Below are 23,198 nucleotides of genomic sequence, written 5' to 3' on the forward strand. Positions count from 1 at the left end.
AACCAGAGTTTGTAACATTAACTGTAGCTAATGTAAATACAAATGTAATCCCTAAACCATGGTTAAGGCCGACAGTGGAAGAGAGAGGCTGGTCATCATGTTCTCCAAGGTATCTCTCAGTTTGACAAACACAGGCTTGTAAGGAGTCAATGAGATGAAGTTTCTGTTTCTTCATTCTCATGGCCCATCTGCAACCTTATTATTCTTTTCCCAGAATAATCAAAAGGATCAAAAGAGCTTGTCAGAAAGTGTTTTGCTGAAGACGCAAGCCATTTTGTTCTGATGGGGAAATATTGACAAACCTACCTGTTGTTTCCAGCGCCATCTCCCCAGCCAACAAATGCCAGGTTTTTGTGTCCTTTCTGAAAAAGAAAGTATGTTTTTCACCTTCGTAAAATGCACTGCCTGCTGATGGATGTACTTTCTATCCTCAGACAGACGTGAGAAATGTGCATGTTTAAAGCAGAATGAGAATAAGTTCACCCATGCTCCATATAAGCTTTAGATGACACAGATGTGGCTTAAACCATCAAAACAATCCTGTAGGATCCTGGTATATACTTACTCTGCTCTCTCAAACTAATCCATTATGATTCTTTCCTTGCAAGCCCTTCTGTAGTGTACTGCAGAGATAAGAAGCAGAGCCCCAGTCAATATAACTACTGATTCTTTGGGCTCTTTTAATAATCTTAGTGAGTTAGCAAATGCGTCTGTGAAATGACATTTAACTGAGTTGCTGGTGTGTTTTTAATCATTAGGAAGTGACTAAGTTAATGGTTTTCATTCTGGCCGGGATCCTTTAAAACCTACTTTATTTGTTAATCCATAGCAGGAGGGAATTCTGAATTGTGAAGCATAGCCTTTTCCCCCTAGCACTTATGGATTCAAGATACTTAATATGGCCTGTGTTTCTGTGCTGTCAACTATTACTCCAAAAAAAAAAAAAACACTTTTAAAAGAGACATCTCATTGCAGTTGTCCAAAATACATTACTTGTGGTAGGTAGAAGGTGGCCAAAAATATTTCTTTTCATTAAATAATTGTGGTTTTTAGCTTTATGAACATTTAGTTCCATTCATAGCAACATGGATGCTAAGAACCATATGCAACAGCTATCTGTGAGTCTGTTGGCTTTGGATTTTATTTTGAATCCCTAGAAATAGCTATGTTTCATTACTAGATGTTTCCATTTGTAATAAGAATGTGTTGAACTTCCAACAGACTGGATTGGTTTTTTAGATATTCGTTGCAATAAGTCTTCATAGAAAACACTGCCTACAACAATTGAATCTAGAAAATTACATGGTGTTGTTTCTCTTTCTTTTTCTCTAATCCTTATCCTCCCTGCAACCTATTTGTTACCTTGGCTTGCACTGATTACTCCTTTCTCACTTTGGTGGGACATTTGCGGCCATATTTTTTCTGACCTGCGTGATTGAAAGAGACAGATATTTAAATATAGAAGTCTAGGTAAAGAGCTGTGCTCCTTTGTTGCAACAAATGTGCATTTGTTCATCTAGTTTGCCTATTCCTTATTCTCTCTTTCATGGTTGCTCATTGATTGTGAGAGCATGGCATTTTTCCTGCACAATCTGTAACTTAGGCTGCAATCCTATAGATATGTACTTGGGAATAGGATCCAATTGAACTCAATGGGCTTTACTCCTTAGGTGACATTCTTAGGATTATGCTATAATCCTACATTGCATGAAATCCCACATATGCATTTTATAGCTCCAATGCCTTGTTTCCCCCCAGAAAAAGCTCTGTGTGTGTGTGTGTGTGTGTGTATGTGTGAGTGAGTGAGTGAGTGAGTGAGTGAGTGAGTGAGTGAGAGAGAGAGAGAGAGAGAGAGAGAGAGCGAGAGAGAGCCCACAGGGGAGTATTCTGAAGGCAGAACTACTGGGGGGAGGGTTACTCCCCATTTCAAAGAAGCTCTGGGTTTCAAATACAAGCTACCTGTCTCCTTTTCCTTTTTTTTTTTAAATACACTTGGAGCTTGAATATTTCGAGTTAGCCCCTCTGTTTTGCATCCTTTGGAAATTGTAGTATTTTCCCCAGTTTGCAACTGAATTCTTTTGTGCTTGCTGTGTGGATAAGTTGGTGAATGTTGGATGCTGCTGGTGACATGAGTGGTGATGAGTGACTCAACTCTGACGTCCTGTTTCTGAATCATCTCTATTGTTATGTTTCTCACTATTTAAGCTTCTGCCTTTTCCCAGTGCAATGCAAGTGGTGTGTAAGAAGATGATCAGTATGCCTTAGCACAGGGCTGTCAAACATAAGACCCATGTGTTGGATGTGGCCCCAGAAGCTCTTTATCTGGCCCCCAATGCTAATTGGGCTCTTCCATGCTACCCTTTCAGCAGTGCCGCTTCTGCCAAGGCTCTGGGAGAGAGAGATGGAAGGAGGCCTCATAAGGCAAGGAATACTATGGGGAAAGGGGCGGACCAAGAAGGGTGAGAGGGAGGTGCTGCCAAGGAGAGCCATTTTATCTGGGAGAGCCATTTTATCATGCGTGCCACCCCTTCAGTAGCACCACATCTGCCAAAGCATCACTTTACAGACCACCTCTCAGCTGCTGAGCTGTGAAGTGACAGCACTTCAGCAGCTGCTGAAACCATGGCCCACATGATAATCGGGCTGTCCCATGTCTTTAAAATATGATGAAGATTTGCACATTTTCTGTTCTGTCCCTTGCAGCTAATGAGTTTCTGTGGGAGACCAATGTGCTTATTTCTGCCTATCTTCTGCTTAATGACATTAATTCCTACTCAGCTATGTCTCTTCCAGCCTTAAGCAGGCTCCGTGAAAGCCATCTGGCCCACTGTATGAAACAAGTTTGACACTCCTGCCTTAGCATATAACTACCAGCTTTCTCTTTGTGGTAACTAATGTCATTTGGTATGGCTTGTGCTTTGTGCAGTTCAACAACAGATTGCTATACTGTGTCCCCAAATTCAGCATAGTGGGATCAAAGTTCACAGTTCGAACAAGAGTTGGCGTTGATGGTATGAAGATTGTAGAAACTCACAATGAAGAATACCCACACACATTTCAAGTGTCTGGGAAAGAGCGAACTTTGGAGTTGCAGGCCAGGTAAGAGACAATCACATTTGAAAGTGAGGATCTGGTGCTTACAGTAAAAGTGAAAGTTGTAGGCTCCTAGTATGAACGTATTTGCATGCTGGGAGAAATGCATGGATTCTCTTCCTACTCATTACCCAAATGCTACACTCCTAATTGCAAGGAGGGAAGTTGATTGGCTTGCACCTTGGAGTTGTATTTCTTCCTTTTTTTTATTGTCATCCTTCTAGCCTTAGTGAGCCACGGGGAGAGAGGAAGATACATTTGTAATAGGACTGCCCGCAAAGTAATAGCTCTTGGTGATGAGCGTGTACCAAACATGCCACACAGCAGAAGGCAAAACTCTGTCTGCTGTGTGGCTCACGCACACAGGGGGTAGTGATAGTTAGAAACTCTAAGACTTTTAATATGGAGAGAAGATTACAGGCAGTAAGAAATACCTGAATATCCTGTGTATTGGGTTGTGCAAGCATCCAAAACTTTGGACTAGTGGGGTGAGAAAATCTTAACTATGATGGAAGAATTTACTGAACTTACTGTGTTGTTAACTTTGTGGTAATGTTGATTAAGCTGTAATTTAGTGGACGGAGAGTGTTTTGTTTATATTTTGTGAGTGCATAATCTCTTCCCATTTTTAGTGAACATAAAAGAAAGTGAAACATTGTTGACTTCAAGAAACCCTAATGTGCTTGCCATCACTCCCCTTAACCCTGACCAGCATGTTTTTTTGTTTGTCACAGATATTAATCTTTTCCATCCCATAAGTAGTGCATTTGCTGTGATGTGAAACTTAGTTTGCCCAAAGGATTTCCTTTACCAGAAGAGCTTGTATTTTTTTTTACTTTCTGTTAACCATCAGAGTGCACATTAATGGCTGTGGTTAGGAAGAGTCAATTCTATATCTAGAAGGTTGCTTCCTGCGCCTCTCATACAGTGATTATTCCAACTATGATGGATTGGACTTGATGTTTGATTTGATTGGCCAGATTCAGCATTTCATATTTGCCTGAAAAATGTTGCTCTATCATGATCCATCCTTCTTCGAAATCAACATCGATGACGGTGATTTTTCCAACTAGTTAACACTGCACATCACACCAGAGAAGTAGTAATAGAGGTCATGGCAAAACTTCTGTTCATAAGCAGACCTTTGATGTGTCCAGCTATTGTTCCCTTTCTACAAGCAGTGAGGGTGGAAGAGGGACTGAGGCTTTCCTGCTTCCTCTCCTGCTCCACTTCCTTTACAGTTCTTAGAATGGACTGTTGAACAGCTGATGGCATGGTCATATGAATCCAGAATCTCCATCTTCCCTAATGTTGAATGTTAACATGTTTATAATGCAATCCTGTGCAAGTTCCAATGTGTTCAGTTGGGCTTACTCCAAGGAATAAGTGTTTAGGATTGCATCCTTAGAGCAGTAAGTCCTAAATCATGCCAGGGCCCATCAACGTGCTGAAAAATAACTGTTGGTGTGTCATGAGAAATTGGTTAAATGATTAGGAAGTAAACGCATGAGCCCAAGACCTGCTTCCAGTCTTTCTGTACAAAGGGGTGGGTAGAAAGTGGAGAACTGACTTGCTTATTTTTATTTATTTGGGCTTTGTATTTATTTAAATAAGCTGCTAATCCAAGCTACTGAATCTTTTCCTCTGATAATTACCTCTAAAAGTGTCAGCATTGTACACAGTCTCAGATACAGATTGATGTTCTTCATCCTTTTCTATCCTTTCTGAGCATGAAAGTTTATACAGCTAGGGTTTGATACGCAGTTCAATTAACTTGGTAGTAAGATACTATGTGTGCATTGTCCCAGGCATGAATTTGCATTAGATTTTTTTAAATGTCAGAACTGATTTTAATAGTTGAAATACATCCAATTATGAAGAGGAAAAGAAATTCAGCTTTAAATGCAGGAGTAGAACAATCTGTAGAAACTGGAAGTTGTGTGCAAGAGTCTATGGACTATGGACACAATGTCAGTTATAATTATTATGATATTTCCTTATCGGGTGTACCTTGGAGGGAGAGTGAAGCCTAGAAATGGGGATGTCAGCATTGTTATTAGTATTTGACAGTTCATTTGAGAAACTATTGTAATGCGAACTTAATCCTGCCAAGTTAAAACACATCAGCTTTTGACCACAGAATTCCAATTTTTCTTTTAATTGGACAGTTTTATTACCTTCCTGAGTGTCTGGTGTTTTTAGATTTATATTGGTCCAATTCAAAGTTCTGAGCACCTTGAATAAGTGTAAATGACTGTAGCTAATTAATGTTTCCTAAACACTACTGTTAACTGTTATCTCCAACTGTGTCCTTTTAGCTCTGAACAAGATAAAGAAGAATGGATAAAGGTAAACATACCTGCCTTATTCAAGCTTTATGCCACAATAAATTTTGTTGGTTCATAAGGTGCCACAAGACCAGTGGTGTTGCTAGGGGGGTGCAGGCTGCACCGATTGATAGGCATGGTGGGGAGGTGACACCACTACTAGCCAAAAATTTTTTAAATCTTGGTTCTTTTGAATAATACCATCATGTTATATATCATTCGGTGAGTAATCTCATGCAGAATGCAAGGAAGCAAACTGTTAAAATATCTCTATTCTATCAAAAGTTATAGCGAAAAACCCAATGGGGCGATGCAATGGTGCCACGCCCACTGCTGGGGCATTGCCCTGCCCACTGCATGGGAGGATAGAGGTGATGTGCTGGCCTCCTGCACCAGGTGACGCGAACCCTAGTGACACCACTAAACAAGACACCTGGTGTTTAGCAGCGATCCCACCTATGTCTCTGGCATTTGTCTTACTATTTCTGATTCCTTTAAAATAATTAAACTTCAGTGCTTGTTACTTTTTAAAATAAACAAATATGGTACTGTAATCAGAAATACTTACATCTGGGTTGTTAACTCTTTTGGCTTGTCATTAAGTCGTTTAGATTTGATTCCGTTTGGTGATAACTCTGAGAGCCCCTATCCACTTCATTCATTGCAGGCTCTTCAGAGTACCATAGATGCTTTTCAGCAGAGGAATGAAACATTCAGAAATGCTATTGCAAAAGAATATGATGACATGCCTATTGAAGTTTCTGTAAGTTGGTTTCTTAACTGCACGGTTATGTAATTTGTGCCTGAAAATGCTTTTAGTTGCTTGTGTTACCTGCACCTCGTCCTTTGCCTTGCCCTGCCCTGAGTAGGTTTCCTCTTCCAGGCTTCTTGGGATCAATTTACAAAGCACGTTTGCTTTCAAGTTCCTTTTTACAAGTGCATGCTCATGTGGTCAGTGTCACATGTGAGCCAGGAGATAAGGCATGTGTGCAGTGATCTAGCATGATCCATGTGTATATATGCAGTATGTTACATGCCCCCACACAGGGATGGTGGTGGCCTTTTCTTCTTCTGATGGGAGTATCTAAAACCTCCTAGCATGCTGGACTGGTGCACTCTTTCACTTCTGGAGATGCAGTGTGGGCCTGCTGCGAGGAAAGGAGGGAGAATGTGGGGGAACACTATGTTTGGTACTTTGCATTTTAGCCATGTGTAGCCACAATTTTCGAGGGATGGAGGATGAAGATGTGTTCACCTTTTGCAATAATAAGAATTTCTGCTGACGCATCTATGCTTGCTCAGTGCACAGTATGGATTTTCCCCCCATGTGAATGTGTACACAGTGAACGTGGATGCTACTTGGTCGGCAACCTTCAGTCTCGAAAGACTATGGTATAAGCCTACAGCACCTGGTATTTCTAGGCGGTCTCCCATCCTAGTACTAACCAGGCCTGACTCTCCTTAGCTTCCAAGATCAGACAAGATCGGGCATGTGCAGGATAACAGATAAGGATGCTACTTGCGTAGACCAAAACTGTATTTTTTTTTATAATGCTTTATTTATTTATTACAGATACAGGTAAGGAAAATTGGATAGACTTAGGGCTAGGACTACATAGGTTACACACAAGGGTGGTGGCCATTGATTACAACAAACATTAATCCAAACGAAATTAATAATCAATACAAAAATTATCATATTCATTAACCCAACTGGTTAATACTTTAACATTCCATATTTTTCCTCTAACCTTATCTATCCCATCATAAAAAAAACACTTCAAGCTTTTACTTATACACACTTCTTACCACTAAACTAGTCTCTAAAATAAAATCTTTCTTATCTAATTAATTTCTAATCACATCTAAAAAAGAAGTCTCCGATTACAATGGTATTACTCCCTTCAGTATCTCTTATAACATATTATACATCATTTTCCATAACCAGTCAAAAAAGGCTTCAAATTTTTACTTATAGACTCTTCTTACCACTAAACTAACCTCTAAAATAAAATCTCTTATCTGATTCTTAATTTCTAATATCACATCTAAAAACAAATATCTCCAATTACAATGGTATTATACTTCGCTCATCCACCACATATTTATTAACCCAAAATACAGGTTTAATATTTTCTCCAAAATAAATTGACATCTATAATTTATTTTATTTACCTTCTTTTTTATAAAATAACCCTTTTATTTATCTTAATACCACTTTAGTTTACACAATACTTATATTCCAAATTTGCAATTCCATCTAATTTATTTCATATATTTACCACCTTAATTTTCATGATACTTATATTCCAAATTCCCTTTTCATCCACTTTAATTTAATCTAATTAATAAAATATTTATCTTAATACCACTTAATTTCCGCAATATTTATATTTCAAATTTTCATTTACATCTATTTTAATTTAATATGATTAAAAAAAATTCTATTTATTATTCAACCATTTGGACCTTCTTATTGTTTACTTTATCTTATTCCCTCTTAGTCCTTAACGGAAACCTGGTGGAATGCGGAGAATCAGTGGGATACCGCAATCCCGGGCTATAAACTCTACAGGAGGGACAGGCAGGGGCGTGTTGGAGGTGGGGTGGCCCTTTATGTTAAGGAAGGGATAGAATCCAGCAAAGTAGAGATTGAAGGTGGGTCCGACTCCACCGTAGAATCTCTGTGGGTTAAATTACCAGGCTTGAGCAGCGATGTAATACTGGGGGCGTGCTATCGTCCTCCAGACCAGAAATCGGATGGGGACCTTGAAATGAGGAAACAGATCAGGGAGGTGACAAGGAAGGACAGGGTTGTAATCATGGGGGACTTCAATTATCCTCATATTGACTGGGTCAATTTGTGTTCTGGTCACGATAAGGAAACCGGATTTCTTGACGTGCTGAATGACTGTGGCTTAGATCAGCTAGTCAAGGAGCCCACCAGAGGACAGGTGACTCTGGATTTAATTTTGTGCGGTACGCAGGACCTGGTTAGAGATGTAAACGTTACTGAGCCATTGGGGAACAGTGATCATGCTGCGATCCGTTTTGATGTGCACGTTGGGGGAAGAATACCAAGCAAATCTCTAACAAAAACCCTTGACTTCCGACGGGCGGACTTCCCTCAAATGAGGAGGCTGGTTAGAAGGAGGTTGAAAGGGAGGGTAAAAAGAGTCCAGTCTCTCCAGAGTGCATGGAGGCTGCTTAAAACAACAGTAATAGAGGCCCAGCAGAGATGTATACCGCAAAGAAAGAAGGGTTCCACTAAATCCAGGAGAGTGCCCGCATGGCTAACCAGCCAAGTTAGAGAGGCTGTGAAGGGCAAGGAAGCTTCCTTCCGTAAATGGAAGTCTTGCCCTAATGAAGAGAATAAAAAGGAACATAAACTGTGGCAAAAGAAATGTAAGAAGGTGATAGGGGAGGCCAAGCGAGACTATGAGGAACGCATGGCCAGCAACATTAAGGGGAATAATAAAAGCTTCTTCAAATATGTTAGAAGCAGGAAACCCGCCAGAGAAGCGGTTGGCCCTCTGGATGGTGAGGGAGGGAAAGGGGAGATAAAAGGAGACTTAGAGATGGCAGAGAAATTAAATGAGTTCTTTGCATCTGTCTTCACGGCAGAAGACCTCGGGCAGATACCGCTGCCCGAACGGCCCCTCCTAACCGAGGAGTTAAGTCAGATAGAGGTTAAAAGAGAAGATGTTTCAGACCTCATTGATAAATTAAAGATCAATAAGTCACCGGGCCCTGATGGCATACACCCAAGGGTTATTAAGGAATTGAAGAATGAAGTTGCAGATCTCTTGACTAAGGTATGCAACTTGTCCCTCAAAACAGCCACGGTACCAGAAGATTGGAGGATAGCAAATGTCACGCCTATTTTTAAAAAGGGAAAGAGGGGGGACCCGGGAAACTATAGGCCGGTCAGCCTAACATCCATACCGGGTAAGATGGTGGAATGCCTCATCAAAGATAGGATCTCAAAACACATAGACGAACAGGCCTTGCTGAGGGAGAGTCAGCATGGCTTCTGTAAGGGTAAGTCTTGCCTCACAAACCTTATAGAATTCTTTGAAAAGGTCAACAGGCATGTGGATGCGGGAGAACCCGTGGACATTATATATCTGGACTTTCAGAAGGCATTTGACACGGTCCCTCACCAAAGGCTACTGAAAAAACTCCACAGTCAGGGAATTAGAGGACAGGTCCTCTCGTGGATTGAGAACTGGTTGGAGGCCAGGAAGCAGAGAGTGGGTGTCAATGGGCAATTTTCACAATGGAGAGAGGTGAAAAGCGGTGTGCCCCAAGGATCTGTCCTGGGACCGGTGCTTTTCAACCTCTTCATAAATGACCTGGAGACAGGGTTGAGCAGTGAAGTGGCTAAGTTTGCAGACGACACCAAACTTTTCCGAGTGGTAAAGACCAGAAGTGATTGTGAGGAGCTCCAGAAGGATCTCTCCAGACTGGCAGAATGGGCAGCAAAATGGCAGATGCGCTTCAATGTCAGTAAGTGTAAAGTCATGCACATTGGGGCAAAAAATCAAAACTTTAGATATAGGCTGATGGGTTCTGAGCTGTCTGTGACAGATCAGGAGAGAGATCTTGGGGTAGTGGTGGACAGGTCGATGAAAGTGTCGACCCAATGTGCGGCGGCAGTGAAGAAGGCCAATTCTATGCTTGGGATCATTAGGAAGGGTATTGAGAACAAAACGGCTAATATTATAATGCCGTTGTACAAATCGATGGTAAGGCCACACCTGGAGTATTGTGTCCAGTTCTGGTCGCCGCATCTCAAAAAAGACATAGTGGAAATGGAAAAGGTGCAAAAGAGAGCGACTAAGCTGATTACGGGGCTGGGGCACCTTCCTTATGAGGAAAGGCTACGGCGTTTGGGCCTCTTCAGCCTAGAAAAGAGACGCTTGAGGGGGGACATGATTGAGACATACAAAATTATGCAGGGGATGGACAGAGTGGATAGGGAGATGCTCTTTACACTCTCACATAATACCAGAACCAGGGGACATCCACTAAAATTGAGTGTTGGGCGGGTTAGGACAGACAAAAGAAAATATTTCTTTACTCAGCGCGTGGTCAGTCTGTGGAACTCCTTGCCACAGGATGTGGTGCTGGCGTCTAGCCTAGACGCCTTTAAAAGGGGATTGGACGAGTTTCTGGAGGAAAAATCCATTATGGGGTACAAGCCATGATGTGTATGCGCAACCTCCTGATTTTAGGAATGGGTTAAGTCAGAATGCCAGATGTAGGGGAGAGCACCAGGACGAGGTCTCTTGTTATCTGGTGTGCTCCCTGGGGCATTTGGTGGGCTGCTGTGAGATACAGGAAGCTGGACTAGATGGGCCTATGGCCTGATCCAGTGGGGCTGTTCTTATGTTCTTATGTTCTTATGTTCCTCTGACTGGTTCTTCTTTTTTTTCTTAAGTCCCCCCTCTGTTTTTCTTTCTTCTTTTTCATTCTGTTATTCTTGAATTCAATCCATAAATTCTTCCTCTTCTTGAGACAGCTTGATCTCTTAACATTTCCTCTTTTTTCTTCCTTAAGATTCTCAGTTATTATGACAATTGCTTCTTCCATCTCGTGTCCCATTTATAATAATAATAATAATAATAATAATAATAATAATAATAATAATATACAGTATTTATATACCGCCTTTCTTGGTCTTTATTCAAGACTTTATTCAAGGCGGTTTACATAGGCAGGCTTATTAAATCCACGCAGGGATTTTTACAAATTGAAAGAAGGTTCTCTCTTTCAAGAACCACTACATTCAAGGTGTTACACTCCGATCTGGTTTGACATTCTGGCCTCCATCCTCCCACGCTCCGAGCAGATGGAACAGCTCAGCTGCAGCTTGTCAGCTGCTTCAAGGTCGCACGGTGCCGGTGGCCTCGAACTGGCGACCTTGTGGATGTTAATCTTCAGGCAAATGGAGGCTCTACCCTCTAGACCAGACCTCCTGCCCATTTCAAAATACTCCACTTCTTTAACTTCACCGGACATCTGATCCATTCTTTTTTCTTCTCTATTGTTTATAATCTGTTCTTGTGAGATTACAAGGGAGGAGCTTATTTGCCCAATTTGTTCAGAGAGTTCTCTGACTTGTTGCTCCATTTCTCTTCTAAAATCCATCACAAAATCCACCAACAAGGCCTGGCTTTCACGATCATCTTTTAGATTTTCAAAAGCCATTTTTATCAACACCAACTCGAACCACTTCCTGCAGGGCTACTTTCTAATTTTGTATCCAGGGCTACTTTCCAAATTTTTATATCCAAAAAAAGTCAATCAAATCCACACAGTCAAATTAGGTTAGTATGCCTTTAAATGACCAAAAGGGAAAAAAAAAAATTCAAGCCTCTGGCTGAAACCGAAAGTAGCAGTGTCCAGGCTTAAATAAAGGCTTTTTGCTGGGAAAATGAAAGTAGACTTTATTTCCTTCGTTGAAGATTACTTATTTATTTCTCTTCGGTACATACCATTAAAAAAAATTATAATCTTGTACTTACTCCAGCAGGGGAAATAACAATTCACCTCTTCCCCCCCTGGGTGGTTAACAGCCATCATGAATAATCTTGAATTATCTCCTCCTCCTCCAGACTTCTTACTTACAGTTCTCAGTAAAACTTTTTAACGAGCCAAGTTCACTCACTCTTAATAGCTTTTTTCGCTGCGATGTTGTTGTATCTAGGCCGTGGGAGGACGGATTCTCAGCTTTCCGAGCTTCTCCAAGATGGCCACCGGGATAGATATGATTCAGCACAGAGCAAAACAAAGAGAAATCCTTGAAATTGCCTGTTTCTAAGGACCCCCCCCCCCCGTTCAAGCTCTCAGCTCTTCGTACCGTCTTCCTGGCACCGAAGCGTGCCTTAGTTGTTTAGGCACGTGAAAACACATCTATTTCGCAGTCTCTTCGGGAGCCCCCAAAGTTCACTGCAACTTCGCTGAGAGTTAGCTCTGCCCCCCCCCAAAACTGTATTGTTTGAATTGGTTCTTAATGCAAGAGTTAGAATCTCAGGTGAAGGTGAGGCGATACTTTTGTTCAGGTCATCACTTGACCATTCTTTCTCCGCTGAAAACTTTTTCTTTCTTTTTAAAATCTGTATATGTGTCCACCTATTCAGCAATGTTGACGCCATTTTCTACTCTGGCATTTAGAAAAACTGACCCCCAAAATAGCCCATAATGCTGAGGAAAAAATAGCATTTATGTAGAGAATATGCAATGAACAGCATAAAAGTCTATATGGACTGCTAAAATAGGGTTACTGGAGCCTTATCTTTGCTCATTACCTTTTAACAGTGGTGTATTTCCTGAGATTAGGAAACAGGTTCAGGTGATTCCCCCCCCCCCCCAATTAATGTAGCAGAGAAAAGGGATAAATAAAGGTTTGTCCTTTGTTCCTTCAACATGCTGAAGTTTGCAGTATTCAAGTTGCTCCTTTGTCTTGCACAATGTGCTGTGCTGGGCTATTTCTGATACCTCTGTTCTGAATTGGACTTTGTTGCAGCTGTGGGATGAACTAGATGTTACCCTATGTAACTGCCACCAGAAACAGCAACCGCATACCTAGTTAACCCCTTCCCCTTCTGTGACTTCTGTTAGAATGTACCTGGTGGTGGGCAGGTGGGCTCCTGCTAGCGGGAGTGCTCCAGGATTTGCATATTGGTGGTGCACTCATTCCCCAGGACACATGCTCTAGGGGAACTTTAACGGTTGATTATGGCGTGCCCACCTCTCAACCTGGTACAAGAGAGGAAGAGGAGTCAGAGCCTGAATGTAACTGAAACAGATACACAGTGTATTGTGCCTTCCAGTCACATTTGGGAGGCTTTCTGAGGCCTGGAGAGGTTGCAGGCAGCCTCACCAGGCCTCAGAACACCTTCAGGAGGTGTTGGAAAGGCACTTCCAGTTTTTTGAAAACTAGGTGCTTCTCTGACATCTCTGGAGGCCTTAGAGCACCTCAGAAGGTGGCTGGAAAGTGCTTCTGGCCAGATCCAGAGGTCCTCTGTGACCTGGACCCATGGACTCGCTTATCTGCAGGGAGTCTAGAATCCCCCGTGGATACTGAGAACCTACTGTATTCTAAATAATCCCATCCCAGAAGGGCTTATCTCCTTCCCAGCACTCTCACCAGGCACCGTGGCTGAGATTTGGCTCTGGTTTAGTCAAACTTCCATGGCATTTTTTGCAAGGGAAAGTGGGGATGTCTGACATGCTACTGCTATTTTTGGTGTAAGGCCAACTTCAGTGCTATGTTTCAACTTGTGGGCTGCCATTTTCTTTCCAAAGCAAGCATGTGTTTATTTTCTGTATTTGCAGAGCTTCACAATTTATCCTCTACTTTTTTTCCTTCTCTACCCAGAATGCTGAACTTGGAAAGAGAGCACCAAGATGGATTCGAGACAATGAAGTGACCATGTGTATGAAGTGCAAGGAGCCCTTCAATGCCTTGACGAGGAGGAGGCATCACTGCCGAGCATGTGGGCATGTAAGCACAAACCGACTTTAATTAACGGAGACTGAAACGAGCAAAAACTTGACAAGCCACTGTTTGGAAACACTTATTAGAGCCAACCACAATAATATAAAACCATGATTTGCCAGTTCTCCAGAATACATCAGAATAGTTATATTCCCAGCATTTTTCTCCCATCCGTGCCCCACCCAGTGTTGTTCGGCCTGGTAAAGAGTTCTGGAGAACTTGTAAGCTTGCTGCTCATGTGTTTGTGTTTAGAATTTTTGCTAATGAACCAACTTGGTTACCTATGATTTTTGAAGCAAACACTTGTTCAGAAGCACCATCTAGTGGTTGATGATAAGTACTGCTTGAAGTAGCAGGAGAGGTCAGGCCTTGGGACGAGGTTCTACCCTGTGAAACAAAAATGAACCTCCTGATGGACAATTCAGGTTATTTCTTTATCAATAGAAGATCTGGCGCATTTTGAATCTTGTTTTACTTATGTTGACTGTCCTAAGAGTGTTTCTCTTCCCTTTTGCAAACTATCACTAGTTCCTGATTCTCTGACGAGATGAGTCTCTTATAAGTCTCACTAATCCTTGATTAGCCTTGACATTTTCTATGGGTGTCTAGTAAATTCTACAGACATATTCAGACCTTTGCGCTAAGCCCTGGGAATAAGACGTCTTCTGCTTTGCTTCATGTTGGGTCTGACTTTGGTCTCTAGTTTAAGTTGAGAAAATGTTCTTTCTCATATATGTTAGTGTTTTAAATATTTTAATCAGTTTGTTTATTCAGAATTCATTTATTTTAAAACATTGATACATCCCTTTTGCTCAGGGTGACCAGATGTCCTCTTTTTCCAGAGCATGTCCTCTTTTTTAGGACATGTTTTTAGGATAGGAGGTCTGGTCTAGAGGGTGGAGCCTCCATTAGCCCAAAGATAACATCTGAAGGTTGCTGGTTCAAGGCCACCAGCAGCTCCGTGAAAGGCGAGACCTTGAAGCAGCTGACAAGCTGAGCTGAGTTATTCCACCTGCTCTTTGGTGTGAGCAAAGAAGTATCTTGGCTGCCCTTCAAGTGAGAGATGAAGGAGCTGCTTGTCAGCTAGCATGGGAGGCAACTGGGGCCAGAAGTGATACCAGACCGTGAAAGATCCATCTGAAATGTTGTGCAGTTCTTGAAAGATAGAACCTTTCTGTTATTGTAAAAATCCCCTCTGGGGTTTAGAGATAGCCTGCCTCTGTGAACTGCCTTGAATAAAGTCAGAGGAGTAATCCGATGACCAGAAAGGCGGTATATAAATACCTTTATTATTATTATTATTTTAGCCTCATGTCCTAGAAAAGAACTTAAATATCCTCCTTTTCCTTGTGAGCAGGCAGCACTTAGCCTTCTTGTAATTAATAATTACGTGTAATAAATTATATGTAATGTAGTTTAAAATTTCATAATAATTAACATAGTGTTTAACCACATGAAATCAATATGAGTGTTTGTAGCTTTTATTTTTGTCATATCCTATGTTTATTTGGAATGTCCTACATTTTGGGATGCCTTGTCCTCTTTTGCAGTTATGACATCTGGTCACCCTGTTTTTGCTCTCTCAGAAGGAAGTTCAAAGTGGCTTATAAAAAAAGGCAGAACATTTAGAAATGACAGATCCCACAAAAAACCGAAACAGTGCCACAGAGAACAATACCTCAAAAATTGCCCCCCCCCAACAAACCCTAAAATATTCTTCAATATTCATTCAATAGCAGCCTTCAGTACTTGGGTAGTGGGGTAGGCCTAGCAAACAGGCTGTGTGATCCTGTATATGTCCCTAAAACAATGGTTGTCAGACTGTGCGTTGGGATGCATTGGTGGGTCACAATCTGATTTTTGGTGGCTCTGAGCAGAGCCTCCAATGGAAACAGAGATGATGAAAGGATCAAATAACTAATTGCCTCAGACCCTGAGGCTTTTCAAAAATCAGAATTGCCCTGCAAAAGAGCTCCTGCATTTTGTAAGCATGTGTAAAAATAGGGAGAAAAACGTTGGCGCATCTTTTCCTGGTTGTAAATCAGTGTAAATGTGTAAATCAGTAAAAATATTATTTCTTTCTAGATTTTTTTAAAGCCTTGTAAACCTAAGTCGGTCCCGATAGAGCAGTGGTATTCAAACTGGGGCATTGCAACGCCCCAGCCTTAAGGAGCGGGGGCAGCCAGGAGACAGGGGGAAGGCAGCGGTGCATCGTGCTGCTCAGGGGGGCTGCAGGGGCTTGGGTGCACTTGCCCAAGCCCCCTGCAGCCTCCCAGGGGTGCAGGGAGCCCTGCGCAACCTTCAGCAGGGCTCCCCAGGTCAGGAAAAGTGAAAGTGGAGCGATCGCGCCCCGCTCTGCAAAACCGGAAGCGGAGCACGATCGCTCTGCTTTCCCTTCTGACAGGGCTGCAGGAACTGGGGTGCATCTTCCAGTCCCTGCAGCAGCCGTCCCTGTGTGCGGGGAGCCCTGTCCAAGCAACTGCAGGGCGCCTCAGGTCAAGGAAAGGGAGAGTGGGGCGATCGCGCTCCACTTCCGCTTTTGCGGAGGCAGAGCAGATCGCTCCACTCTCTCTTTCCCTGACCTGGGGTGCCCTGCAGGCGCTCGCGCAGGGCTCCCCGCACACAGGGACGGCTGCTACAGGGACTGGAGGGTGTACCCCAGTCCCTGCAGCCCCCTGAGCGACATGATCCTGGGGATCACATCGCTGCCTCCCCCCCGCCCCCGCAGAGACTTACTACGGGTTTCAAACTCCTGGAGTGTTTGAAAACCGCAGCGATAGAGTGTCATTTTAAAAAGTCAGTCCCAGTGCTAAAGAGTTTGGGAAATACTTCCCTAAAACATACCTTCATGGCTGATTGGAATTCCTTGCGTATATGCTTCTTCATATGGTAGATTCTATCAGTTCCAGCCATTTGATTCTGTGTTGTATAAAAAGATGCATCCATTGTGAGAAAGGGGGACATAGGGACGTTATGATACTGGGAAAATGGAGCATAAATGTTCCAAAATAACTTGTTACCTTTCCTTCCTTTAAGGTGGTTTGCTGGAAATGCTCAGATTATAAAGCTCACCTTGAGTACGATGGCAATAAGCTGAACAAAGTGTGCAAAGATTGCTACCACATTATAACAGGGTGCACAGACAGCGAAGAAAAGAAAAAGAGAGGAATCTTGGAGGTATAGCATTAATGAATTGTTTCAATGTGCATATAATGTGCACATTTCTTGGGTCTTATTTTTGTTGGATGCATTCACAGTAGTGATATGCAGCCTGACCCTGCTGATATTCAAACTGACCCTGAAACTAAGATTGGTCTCCTACATCTGTTTGATGCAGTCAGAAGCCCCTTTTGCAGAGTGCACTCATCGCAACATGGTGGCCTCTGGAAATGGCATCTGCGTAGCATCTATTTCTTGTGATGACAGGTGACAGTCATGAATAGCAATGAGCCATTTGCTTTCACTGCCGCCATGCAGTTGTCTCCAGGCGGCTACTGCAGAACTTTTGTGTTGATGCTTTATGATAGCATGGGGAGAGCTGCTTGTTGGCAGCCGATCTGTGTGGCAAACTGCTACAGGTGAACAATCCACTGTGTGGAGCAGCCACCACACAAATGCAATTAGAAGCGGCCCAAATGGTGGGCCATTTAGTATCAGGCCTAAGTGGGTATGCTTGGCTAATTTGTGATTGCTTAGCCACAATTACTTGCCTGTAAAGTTTGACTGGTTTCTTATTAGGATTTTAAACAGACATAAATTCAGCTGGTAAAACTAGGGCAAAGGTGGAAGAGAGAAGTGACAGAGCTCTGGTGAGATGAAAGGGGATTTGGTGACAGCCCCTCAAATGTCTGCAACACTGATTTATAGGTTTGATCAGTCACTTTCAATGCAAATGAAGCTTCCCCTGCTGTTCTCATCTCCCAGTCTGCTAAACACACCAACCTGCTGCTTATAGCACATTCAGTTCACCAGCTAGCTTTTCTCATCAGGAATTTGTGGAAGACAGAACATTCTCATCTATGAGAAACAATGTTCTGGCTCTTCTTTTCAGATGGCATTTTGTTCCCATAAAATCCTTTGTCTTATCTTTTTTGCTCCTAACACTTTCACAATAGCTAAAAGGAGCCAAATCTTCTGGGAAAGGCTAATAGATCCATTTGTTGAAGAGTAGCAGGTTGCTTTTTGTAATGCTGCATATGGAATAAAAGGCTATTTAAGGTTTCACTTCTTATTGTGGAAAACTCTGAACAGACCATTATAATTTTTTTCCTGTAAGTAACGGTTAAATAACAGTCCAGATAAAGCAAATTATTTGTGCACAGTCTGTGGTTATCATGTAATCACCACCTGTAGTAGGACTGAGATTCAATGCAAAACTTCAGTGAATCACATCAGCTGTAGTGTACATTTCTATATATTACCCATCTAGGCCAGATTTGTCATAGATGTGTGGCTAGGAATGGACTCCACAAAATGGTTCACAAATCACACCTGTCCTCCTTTCTCCATCCAACCAGAAAATTCAGTAATGCTGCTTCAACTCAAGTGCTAAACTGTGGTTGCTGTCCAGAAATGCACTAGCAGCACATACCTTAGAACAGTGGTCACCAAACTCAGAACCACTGTGTACTGTAAAAGGGGCCCCCACTCGGACTGGAGCTTCCCTTTCCGCTAGGTCACCGCATGATTTGTGCAGAGATGAGGGGACAGAGACACTAGGAGCAGTCAAGTTTGCTGCCCAGCATCCCAGCAGGCCACGCAATGGGACATCCAGGCAAACGTGACCGCCCAGAGCGTCCCTGTCCCTGATCTCTGTACAAGTCTTGCGGTGATCTGGTGGAATAAGCTCCGGTCACGGGGCGGAAGGGCTACTCCAAACCCCAGATGTGGCTCCCAGGCCGGGGTTTGTAAGGTCCTGGCTTAGAATGATGTTTGGGGAAGTTATATTTTTTTTAATTTCAGTTGTTTTTAATTATCTCACCTCCCTCTCTGAAGAGACTCAAGGTGACAGTATTATCTGGTAGAGGAATTTAATTTTTGAACCACAATCCAGTGTAGAGTTAGACTCTAAAATCTGATTGACTTCCATAGGACATAAGTGTACCTACCTATGCGTGGGATTGTGTCATCTTGATTCTTCAAAGATTAAGATCTTATTTGAAGGCAGAGCTTGTTTTCCTATGAAATGATTAATCATAGTTGGTTTCTAGATTTTTTAAAAATTGTTTTTCAGGAGTGTAAGTTAGTTACATAAATGACTCAGTAGAAGGAAGTGTCTCTATTTCTAAGTTAACATGTCTTAGCTGTGCAGATAAATTAGAATGCTTTGCACAAATTGTTCCTTTTTGCCTACCTACAGATTGAATCAGCAGAAGTGTCTGGGAACAGTGTGATATGCAGTTTTCTCCAATACATGGAAAAATCTAAGACTTGGCAAAAGGCTTGGTGTGTGATTCCTAAGCAGGAAGCCGTCGTGTTATACATGTATGGTGCTCCTCAGGTATGTAGAGAGATTGTATAGTAGGTTCTCTGCTTTATGAAGAGTAACCATTAACATACATGAAAAAGTGTGAGGCAACCTGACTCTCATTTACAGTGCTGCTGTTGGCATTCATGCAGTTGATGTTCCATTTCCTCTTCCTCTTCCCCATGTTTCACTCTTGTCCTGGTATACAATGATGGCTTGGTTCATAAAAATAAGAGCCAGAATAGGAGGGCCTGCTGTGGGAACTATAGCATCATTCTCCTTTTCTTTTGCCTATTCTGAATGAAAGGATAAGGAGGGATGAGCAGACAGACAGTGAATACAGTGCTTCAAACTTTTATTAAAAGTTTTAATACAAAGCCAATACAAAAGAGCAAACTATTTCTTTGAGGATAAAAGGTTAATATTTCAAAGGAAGTATTATTCAGACCATGAGTTTCCAACTACAATCAATCCTCTAATGAGCATAGCTCTTGGAACTATATAGTCTGTGTAGCCTTTAGGTTGGTTTCTCTATCTTCCCCAGGCCTTCAGGTGATCACGATATGTGCCCAGGTCTGTGATGTGGCTAGTGGACAGTAGACAAAGAACCTCCCATTTTGAGCCCTCTTGTTATGTCTTATTAGTTGACTCCGGAACCCCTAAGGAATTTCTACCTATCACCTTTTTCTTTCCTATGTTCAGCAGATTATTTTTTCTTCATTTTAATGTTTGTCTATCTACAGTGCTTCTTCTCACTGTTCTTTTTCTTAACCGCAGGTGAAATCCTCAACTCAAATTGTGTTCTCTGAGTTGAACGCTTCCACTCTAATGCACGGTTGTGCCACTTTGCTCTTTCTCTTTACTGTCTTGTGTTTTCTCCCCCAAAATTTGTGAAGGATTGCAAATCATGTAACTCAGTCTCACTCAAGCCAGGTCTCAAAGGCTCAACCACAAATTGATTCTAATGGGCTTGTCTCCATTCCTAAGACAGTCTGGTACTAATTCTGTGATTTACATTATTTAAAATTAAAACCCATACTTCATCCCTGCCAAGTCTAGATGTCTTTATAGGATGTTTGTTTCTCTTTTTCTAGGATGTAAAAGCGCTAGCTACTATTCCATTATTGGGCTACATAGTGGACGACACTCCAAGAAGCGCTGACCTCCCACACAGTTTCAAATTGACTCAGTCCAAGTCTGTGCATAGCTTTGCTGCAGACAATGAGGAACTGAAGCAGAAGTGGTTGAAAGTCATCCATTTAGCTGTCAAAGGTGAAACCCCAGGCTGCCCGAATGAAATGCAGATGAGTTTAGAGGATCCACATGAAACCTCTGCAAAATTGGAATCTGAAGTTTGACATGGCAGGTGGTCTGTAAGATGCATATTTTTTTGTTTCTCAATCAAACTTGGGTTGACACACTACTTCTGAAAACAACAAGAATACGAAAGAAGCCAGCCTTCCTAACTCTACCATGATTCTTAGCACTTTATGTTGGGAAAAGGAAAAAAAATTCCTCTTTTTAGGGATCCTTTTCTTATATTTATGTTATGTCAATAAAATTGATGGTCGGAGCCATTCTGCATTTTTTTTTTATAAAAATGAATGTCTTCATCAAAAATGTTACCAATATTGCTGTAAAATTTTTCTCTTTCCAAGAAAGTGGCATCATATGAAATGAATGCTATTGGATAAGAAATTTTCATAATGCTGTCAGTACTGTTGTATCTTAATTTCTTGTTAGGATCTCATAGCTGTTGTAATACCTCCACATTGCCAAAATAACTGTGTTGTGGAATGTAAAGAAAGGTTAGTTTATTGTAGCTACATTTTAGCACTATTTACACTGACTTGTACATACATTTTATCATTTTGTGCTTGAAAGAAGAGCAATGCCCAGAGTATTGGTGTCTAAAATTTCAAAATTATCTATTTAAAAAAACCTCAGTCTTTTCCATTTTAAATTTTATTGAACAATAAATACAATATATAAGAGTTGTGGAGTATGCTATTAGAAGGGAAAATGTACTATATTGTACTTAGTTTTGATTTGACTTTATGACATTAGGTTCATGCTAGCCTATGATTTATTTAAAATAGAGCATGCATCCTCTTAAAAAAAATCAAATGGGGATTCTAAATTTTAAATATCCTAGAGATTTGTTTAAATTATATCTAATGGTGTTAGTATTTTTATACATTAATATAGAGCTTAAAAAGTAGCAGTAACTCAAATGGCATGTAATAGATGTGTGAATTCTGGCTGTGTTTTGAGAAGCATAATTATTCCTCTTCTCAGTCCTGTGCCTGTTAACCTCTGGAAGGTGTGCTGGTGCTACCTTTTAAAATTACAGTAAGTGCTTCAGTAATTAACAGCCTGGTCTTAAATGATCACTTGTGATCATATTCTTTGCCTTCATGTTTGGTCGCTGTAACACCCAGACCTTAACAGTATGCTCAGTTCAGATATTATGCCAAACCATGATTTAAGAAGATTGACAATGCTTTACTGGCCTGTTTGAATTGGCAATCCAAGATTTGTGACTGGCCAGCAAACCCCAATCAGAAACCATGGTTTACACTTATTGTGGTTTGGTGTAGTGTCTCAATTGTTGAATCATAGTTAAAGCCATTGCTTTTACTTCTTGGGGGCCACTGCATCTAGAAACCAGAGTTTCTAGAAGATGAAAACCAACAAGTTCTTTTAAATGGTCATTTGTCTATACACACAGAAGCTCAAATCATAGTTTGAATTGTAAGCAATGGTTGGCACAAACCATGGTTTGTGACAATATCTGAATCATGCCTTTGTAACTTCACAAGCTGCACACATCTTCTCACAGTTAATGCTGCTGTATTAACTGTATTATGTCATCCACACCCATTAAAATGGTGACAAATTTGTCATTGACACTTATGATATATGTCTGCACCCACATTCTGCATGGATTTTTATGCACCGTATTATGTAATATAGTATACATGATTTCTGATTTTGTACGTTGGGGTGCGATTTCTTGTAAAATCTGTATGCTTGACCCTTTAAGTAGCAATGTGTATCTTAATCAAATTTTACAGTGTTGAGCCAATAATTCATCATAGCAACAGCTTTATTACTCAAAACATTTCTTGAGCATCTTTGGGGGTTATGCCTGAAATAGCATGGGCTGACTTTTGGCAAAGACAGTTAAAAATTCAATAACTTACAGGGGAAAAAACCAGTTCCAATTTGATAAATAGCTACAATTTTAAAAGTTTGGAGCTGCATATAGAATCTGTGGGCTCTGGCTTAAATTACAGAACCTGTGGGCTCTGGCTTAAATTACAGAACCACTTTTTCACACAGTCCATATGAATGTATACCAATGCAGACTTGTTGAAGCCAATCAATCAGCTTTGTATTCTATTCTAGATTCATTCAGCCATATTCTAGTGCATGGGTCTTCAAACTCCAGCCTGGGGGCCAAATCAGGTGCATTATGATGATAATCCTGGGCATGGTGGTGGCAAAGACTTACTGTTCCACAACCTCCTTTTTTCACACCTGAGCTCTTCAGCAACTCACTCTGGGCAGCCGCTTCCTCTCCACATCACTCCAGAAGGCTCTGCATCCCAATTTCTGGGGTGTGGGAGCAGCTGTCCAGCACAAGTTGCTGCAGAGATTGGGCGATAAAAGAGGGGGCTGCAGTGCAGAACAGTAAGTCTTCACCACCATTGTACCTGAGATTATTATCATGACGCACCATGGGATGGAGACTCCTAGTGAATGGATTCAAGATTTTCTGTAGCAGAGGCTGGTCTACATT

General features: G+C 41.5%; 1 protein-coding gene across 2 annotated transcripts in view; it reads left to right on the forward strand.

The window, feature by feature from the left end:
* Positions 1-21,328, forward strand: part of FGD4 (FYVE, RhoGEF and PH domain containing 4) — a 68,497-nt gene extending 47,169 nt beyond the window's left edge. For both annotated transcript variants that reach the window (XM_066633230.1, XM_066633229.1), the window contains 7 exons: positions 2,927-3,099; positions 5,412-5,442; positions 6,088-6,183; positions 13,807-13,932; positions 16,963-17,103; positions 19,286-19,426; positions 20,488-21,328. In XM_066633230.1, the coding sequence (XP_066489327.1) occupies positions 2,927-3,099; positions 5,412-5,442; positions 6,088-6,183; positions 13,807-13,932; positions 16,963-17,103; positions 19,286-19,426; positions 20,488-20,751 (972 nt within the window). In that variant the 3' untranslated portion in view covers positions 20,752-21,328. The remainder of the gene's footprint in view (positions 1-2,926; positions 3,100-5,411; positions 5,443-6,087; positions 6,184-13,806; positions 13,933-16,962; positions 17,104-19,285; positions 19,427-20,487) is intronic.
* Positions 21,329-23,198: the final 1,870 nt, after the last annotated feature.

This window comes from Tiliqua scincoides, chromosome 7 (genome assembly GCF_035046505.1).
Source record: "Tiliqua scincoides isolate rTilSci1 chromosome 7, rTilSci1.hap2, whole genome shotgun sequence".
In the NCBI taxonomy this organism is placed as follows: Eukaryota; Metazoa; Chordata; class Lepidosauria; order Squamata; family Scincidae; genus Tiliqua; species Tiliqua scincoides.